The following is a 7,312-nucleotide window of genomic DNA, read 5'->3' on the forward strand; positions in this document are numbered from 1 at the left end:
TTACACAAATTATTGGCATGTGATAAGCTGAGCCGGTGATGTAAAGTTCCTTATGCAAGGTCTGGTTCCTATGTTCATTAAGTTTTTGCCTCTATGGTCAACATAGGCAAGCAAAGTGTGGCTCTACCATTCTTCCTCAGTTATACAGCCAGCTTGAGAACACTTATGTGACCGAGTACGAAACTCTTTCATGGAAAAAAATTTCACTGTTGATAAACCTCTGTTCTAACATCTCATGAAATACTATATCACCCTGAAAACTCACTTAATACCACTCTCTGTCGGAATAACTGTCTACAGATGCAATGAACTGCAAATCCTTTCACTGGCCAAGAGTACAGAGAGGCCCAATTTACAGTTCCTGGCTGAAGATTTACATCAATGTTTATGCTGCAGACGTAAATCCAATCTGTGGAAGGTAATATGTGTGGATCCTGAGCGTGGTTTGCAAATCAATTTTCTTGCAAGGTAGGAGCAATGCACATTCACACAAATCTCTATGAGTTGGTCCCATAAATTGACTCCCATCAAGCTATAATATGACAGCACTATAATGAATTATCTCTGCAGGCTACACAAGCCACCCGCCTTGAGATATAAGAAGATTTCTTGAGAGGGATGAGTTTTAAGCTGCCATCTTCCATGAGATCAGATGAATTATCAGTCCTCTCGACAAGTGGTTGATGCTCTTCATGTTAGACTAATTTCTTACAGATGTCCATTTGGCTCACTTTTCCCTCTTAGACCTTTGACCTCTAATTAGAAATTTCATGATGCTTTGATTAATCTCTTTGGTCCTCATACCATAAATAATTGGGTTCAGAGCAGGTGGGATCAAGAGATGAAGGACATTGAGTAGTATAGGCACATCAACAGCAATTTCTTTCTCCATCTTGTTTGTGAAAATCCAAACCAGCATTACAGTGTAAAAAAATGAGATCAAAATAAGATGAGGGGTACATGTGCTGAATGCTTTTGCTCCAGCTCCTTTTGCTTGAAGGTTTAGTACCACCCAAATAATTCTAAAATAAGACAAGCAGATGATGCTAAAGTCACTTCCTAAAAGGCCAAAGCCAACAACCAACTTGTAGACTTTGTTAATGGTTATGTCATCGCAAGCAAGGCTGGTTATTGCAAGATTGCTGCAAATACAATTTTGAATAACTGTTCTGGAGCAGTATCGAAGTCTGGCTGCGAGCACTGGCAGAGGTAGAAACAAGAGTGCATTCCTTAGCAGGATAAACACAAGGGCTTTTGCAACAAACCTGCCAGTGATGACAGAAGAGTATCTCAGAGGTTTGCAAATAGCTGTGTAGCGATCATAGGCCATTACCAGAAAGGTAGCTGATTCCATTCCCACAAAGCTGTTCATGATGTACATCTGAAACAAGCACCAAGACAGGCTAATATTCCTCATGTTGAAGCAGAAGATACTCAGAATCTTTGGGTTGCTGCTCATGCACAAAACTAGATCTAAAATGGCAAGGAAGGCTAGGAAATAGTACATGGGTTCATGAAGGCTATGCTCTCTCCATATGACCACCAGGATTGAGATGTTGGCAAGAACAGCAAGTAGCAAAATAAGAATCAGAGGGATGGACAGCCAGTGTTGCCAGCTCTGAATGCTTGGAAAGCAGATCAGCACAAAGGTTGAAATCTGAATGGTGGTGTTGGGAGTAACCATACTTAAAATACCCGTACTTCAGCATCTATAGAAAGAATCTGAAATAGAAAAAAAAAGTTATTAGATTACTTTTGTTAACCACATGTACATTCACAGAATACATGTCCCTATTTAATCATACCACCTGCAATGTCCACAGGCACATCCTTCAGCTGTATGAGAATGAACTGGGAGCACAATGTAGTTTTGGGCATGCCCTGGAGCCAGTCAACAGAACATTGCCTTTGCCCACACACTGCGTCTATTCCCAGTGCCTGACATGATCCTCAAGCAGCAGGTATTTCCTTCTTGCAGTCAGTTTCCTGCATCCAGTACATTCCCCCAATATTGGCTGGGCCAAATGGATCCTGAAACAGGAGAATATCCCTTTGCCGTGCTGTCTGCCCAGTCTCCCATCTAGACATTCTATTGGGCATGGTTATTGGCATTGTTTGACCTTACCTTGTGGATCACCATAACCATTATTGACTGTCAACTCCTCTGCATTCCCATAATCTTTTAGGACCCCTAATAAAAACCTTCCTCTTGAAGACTCTGTATTCAGCTTTTAATATCATACTTAACTGCACCAAAATTGTTTTAGAAAGGTCTTTTAGATTTGTTCTGTAAGTTGCAAAGTTGTAAGCAAATGTCTTTTCAACAGCTTCTTGATATATCAGTATGTACTTGTGCCAATTTTTCACCCCTCTGCGGATTGGCCTAGTCTTCTATGTGGGTAGGATGTAATAGTTGATGGTTCCATCCATGGCAGTCCTTGGATTATCATAGACATACAGAAGGTAGTGAACTACTCAACAAATTTCAGCAAACCGATAGAAGCACTCTCAAAATAATGCTTCCCAAGAGCAATTATGGATACTTCTGTGAATTCCAACACAAACAAATAGGAGATTATATCTCACCCTTGTTGTTGCCATACCAGAGTGAATTGCTGTTTTGTCTGATTTGTGAATCGAGTATGCGATCCTAGTGCCCAAATTTACTCACATGTTTCAATGGGGTTGTGTTGCTATTGTCGCACAAACTTGCTGCAAGGTGTTGTGGTGATAATCGTGATTTGTATTTGAAAACTGGCTAAAATAACACAAAGTATTTTGTTATACAAGTGAAAAACAAGGAGGACTCTTAATTGAAGTCAAACAGGTTAAGCACCCCTCCTGGGTTGTTTGGAAATGCGTTATTGGTGCTGGATTAGTAACCTCTGGGCGGAGCCTTTGTATTGAGACAGGAAGAGAGGGTGGAATCCACACTCCAAATGTACTTGATTTATGTAGATTGAATCCAAATCTGGTTCCATTTTGAAGTTTATTTAAGTTTCTGTTTATTTTTAAGACTTATTTTCTAATTCAATAAACAGAATTTGAAACTCTTTGAATTTGATTTGAATTTAATCTTTTCATATTTCCACAGCATTTACTGTGTAGCTGCTATCCTATCAGTAGTCTTATTCAAGTTTCCACTCACTGTAAGTCAAAGGGTCACAGACCTCATGAAACAGCATTGGGAATACAACCATAATACCTTTATATATAAACATATTTCCCTTTAGACACACAGGCCTGCAATAGGAGTGGCTTTGTGTTTGACAGATACCAGACCCACCAACTCTGACTCTGCTGGGCTGCAATGAATTGGGTCTGATAACATTTTTTTCAATAAAGAGTTTCTCCCAGAAGAAAGGTATTAACATTCACATTTTGTTTTATAAGTTTTGGATATTTATTTTTCACCCAATACATTTTGGTTGGTTTGACGTATAAAAGTTATTGGTGGTAAACAGTGGGAGTGCCGTGTTACTCGCAATATGTGTGGTAATTTTGACATGTTGGACAGATAATTAATTAATTCTGTTAAATTATAGGATAATGGTTTTTAATGTTTTGTAAAACACACATTGTGGCAAATTCAGATGTCAACGAAGATCGCTTCCTGCAGTCATATATACCTGGATCCCTATAAAGAAGTGTGGACAGTATAGCAAGGGGGAGGGTCATTGGGCATTGGACTTCGCCAACAGCAACAACATTGTCTAGTGCCCTGAAGTTTGGGGTATGAGGACAGGGTGCAGTGCATATCCCACTGCTCACGGCCAGGAACACTGCCCAAGTGTTCTGGACCAGAAGGTCTTGGTGATTTATCCAAAGCCAGCTGTATACATTCAAAGGCTGAACACTGATATTTTTGGTGACAGCAGGAGTAAGTATAGGGTGTGCCACACACTGCAATCAAACCCCATTTAGCAAGGTCAGATTTGGGGGCCACTGGAGTCTGTAAACATGGGAGGGGAGAGGGGTGCTTCAGGGTGTCAACAAACAAAACACTTTTTAGTATGAGTTGGGGGCAATATATAAAGCAGGGGTCTCCAACATTTTCTGCAGTAACTTATGTTAAACAAAAATCATCCAGAGCTACTAATATTATTAGTGGTGTAAGAGTGACCATGTCAGACCCAATTACTTTAGCGACCACCCCATGCCATGCATGATTGTCACTAGGGATCACCTTAGTGCATCAGGAACCAGTAAGGAAAAAGGGATTTTTCAATTTGAAATGTCCCTATCTGGGAAATGCATCCCAGCAATACTTGCAATGCCCCTGGCACCAAGGCAATACTCTGAGTAATGTGCTTCCCCAAAGCCACATGATTCACCACTCATAGATCAGCTTGACATATATATTCTGCAAATTTAACAATATTTCTCCAAAATCGGTTTCTGAAAAAAAATTGTCAAAATGCACGGATTTTCATTTCAAATACATGTCTTTCATTGTTGGTATACATATATAAATAAAGCATGTAAAAGCTTCCAATGAAACACCCAGGCCTGCACACAGTAGAACTACTTACAGGTAGCTGGAAAGGTACCAGTAGCTCACGGGCTGCCATTTTGCTATAAGATAATATTTGTGAGACTATTCGGGATCCAGAGTTTATACATACTGATGACAAAATGGTCCCAAATGTCATTCCGGATTTTCACTATCCAGTCTACCTTGCTGCTGAACTTCTGTAGTCTCATCTATCCCAAATTTAGTTAATCAGACTATTGAGGATATAAAAAAGGACTGTATCATAACACTGAAGGATAATGTTTTGCCTGATAAATGCAATATTTGCACTAAAGAACAAGTTCTGTGCCTTACAGGATACTCCTAAACTGGATCTCCTTATTTTGACCTGCTTAACATTACAGAGACCCTTAAATATTTATCTGATCTGTTTCCCGCTCTTTGCATGTAGCCATTTCCATCCTGATTCTTCCTGCAAAAACACAGGCTTCAGTCATATTTCAACTCATCAATCTTATAATCTAATAAACATATTTAATAAGGAAATTATTACAGGAGTGGACCACATGTTCAATTTTCTCACTCAAATTGTGAATTCCCTGGTAACACTGAACGTCTCTTGGGAAATAATGGAAGTATTGTGAATATCATGACTGTTGCCATTAAAGTTCATCTATTCTCATTCTATATAAGCTTTCAAGACTTTTTATCTCTTTCAATAGAAAGTTTGAAGCTCTAGATGTGCAGAAATGTTATGATCATGTCACATCCTCCATAATTCAAACATGTCAATAGAGATGGCACATTTATCACCATTAATGTTTAGGCTTATTGAAGCAGTGTCTGCAAGAACACATTTGCTTTATAAATATTGGCAATCAGATACTATATCAATTCAGGTGTATGATCATTATGTGGGTGCACTTTTTTCAAGGCAATCAGCTGGATTGCAGGGCCTCAGTTGAAGGCATCTCTGAGGACAACAGTCCATAGGAATGGCCTTCTTAGGTAAGCACTGCTAATTACTCCCCGGCAATCCTTAGATAAGAAATTAGCCGAACTGATACTTTATACACTGTGAATGTATGGTGTGTGATCCATCCGTAAGGAACTCAAAGAATAGGCTTGCTATTTTCTGCTTCTGCTAGAGGCTAGCATATGTTATGTTATGTGTATTTGTAAAGTGCGCTATCACACGTGAGGGTATCCTGGCATTGTAGAGGTACGAGTGCCTAGCCCAGCCTATGGTACTATTGTTAACTTAAAAGCCAGGTCTTCAGCTTCTTGCAGAAATCAAGAAGAAGAAGGGTGCTTTAATGTGGAGTGGGTGGCCGTTCCATGCTTTAGGAGTGATGTAAGAGAATGCCTGTCCTCCTGATCTCTATAGCATCTGGACAGCATAGAAATAGCTGTAGGATGTTCGGATGCCAGGAATTCACTAATTATGTAAGACTGTTATTGTTATTTTCGCTGATCATAACGTGCCTTCTTACATTCATTTTCCCATTCTGTGTGGTTATTGTTAATTTTGTATGCACTAGGTTAGGATTTTAAATGAATGTTTGAAATTATAATCTCGGCTTCTTAGTACTATTTTTAGTGTGTTATTAATTTACGAAAAAAATTATTGGCGTTTAAATGTGTCTCTGGACTTACATAATGGCACTGAACCATTTTTGAACAACACTTCCCGTGGGGTATAGCTTGGTGGGTTGGGTTTGGATCACTGTTCAACTGGATAGTTAGTTCTTAGATGTAGTGTATTGAACAAAGTCCTTGCTCCTGGGACCTGGAATTTGACTACTGGAGGGCCACTCCTCATCATGACAAATTCCTATACACAGTTATTCCTAGCTAAACAGATCAGCACATTTATACAGATCAGATCCACATTCCACCCTTAGTAGTTGTCACCATAACACATAAAATCCAATCTGCATCATCGAATATACTGACACAATTACCGGAACATACAGAAATATAGATTAGTAATAGTTAATGGAGAGTTCATAATATAAAACTTTACCTATTGTGTTTGACAAGAAATCAACCTTGTAAAATCTCTTTCAATTGTGCTTATTAGAGAATACACAGTGTAAAACACCTTCCTACTATATTTGAGAAACCCACTCTGGGATATCCATGGGTAATCAGTAGTTCCTATGCCTCATTTATGTCAATGGGGTCTTTCTCTTTTGGTGTCTTGGGACCTCTGTTAATTGGTCATTCCAACAGGGGATTAACTGTCCTTCTTAGCATTTGAACATAAGGGTAAGAAGGCAAAACAGTCCATGAATGACTTTGGAGAAAATGTAGGCTAGAAAGTCAAAACTCTGTTGTAGAACTGACATCCTTAGTGAGGTCTTTCCCCAAATGTACTTATTTATTTAATGTATTTATTTTTGGAGTTTTATAGAGCGCAAATGTTTTGCCTTCAATCCTCCCGTTTTCTGAATTCACTTTTGTTAGTAGCGGAACTAAGTGCACTTTACAACTGCTAGCCATTATTAATGTGTTTCTGTTCACTTCCTTAAAATTGGTCTAAACCTAACTACAACATTTAATTTACTTGTAAGTCCCTTGTAAAGCGGTACTGCATATACCCAGGCCTGTAAAATAAATGCTAATAGTGGGCCTGCAGCACTCATTGTGTCACCCACTAACATAGCACTTCAAAAATTGCCTGAGACCTGCCACTGCGGCTTGTAGTGCAGTTTTAGACTGGCTTTTCGATTTGGCAAATAACCCTTTTTACAGGCATAAACCTTAATTTTCAATACATATAAATCCCTCCTAAAGAAAACCCTGAAGGCCCATATGGCAGGGTGTATTGCATTT

The 7,312-nt window shown here is 39.1% G+C and overlaps 1 protein-coding gene across 1 annotated transcript; it reads right to left on the reverse strand.

Annotated features, from left to right (window-relative positions):
• Positions 1 to 727: 727 nt before the first annotated feature.
• LOC147693394 (olfactory receptor 56A4-like) lies at positions 728 to 1,684 on the reverse strand. Its single transcript, XM_086935958.1, has one exon. The coding sequence runs from the start codon at positions 1,682 to 1,684 to the stop codon at positions 728 to 730; it is 957 nt and encodes a 318-aa protein (XP_086792084.1).
• Between the last annotated feature and the right edge of the window lie 5,628 nt (positions 1,685 to 7,312).

Source organism: Lissotriton vulgaris, chromosome 8 (genome assembly GCF_964263255.1).
Source record: "Lissotriton vulgaris chromosome 8, aLisVul1.2, whole genome shotgun sequence".
In the NCBI taxonomy this organism is placed as follows: domain Eukaryota; kingdom Metazoa; phylum Chordata; class Amphibia; order Caudata; family Salamandridae; genus Lissotriton; species Lissotriton vulgaris.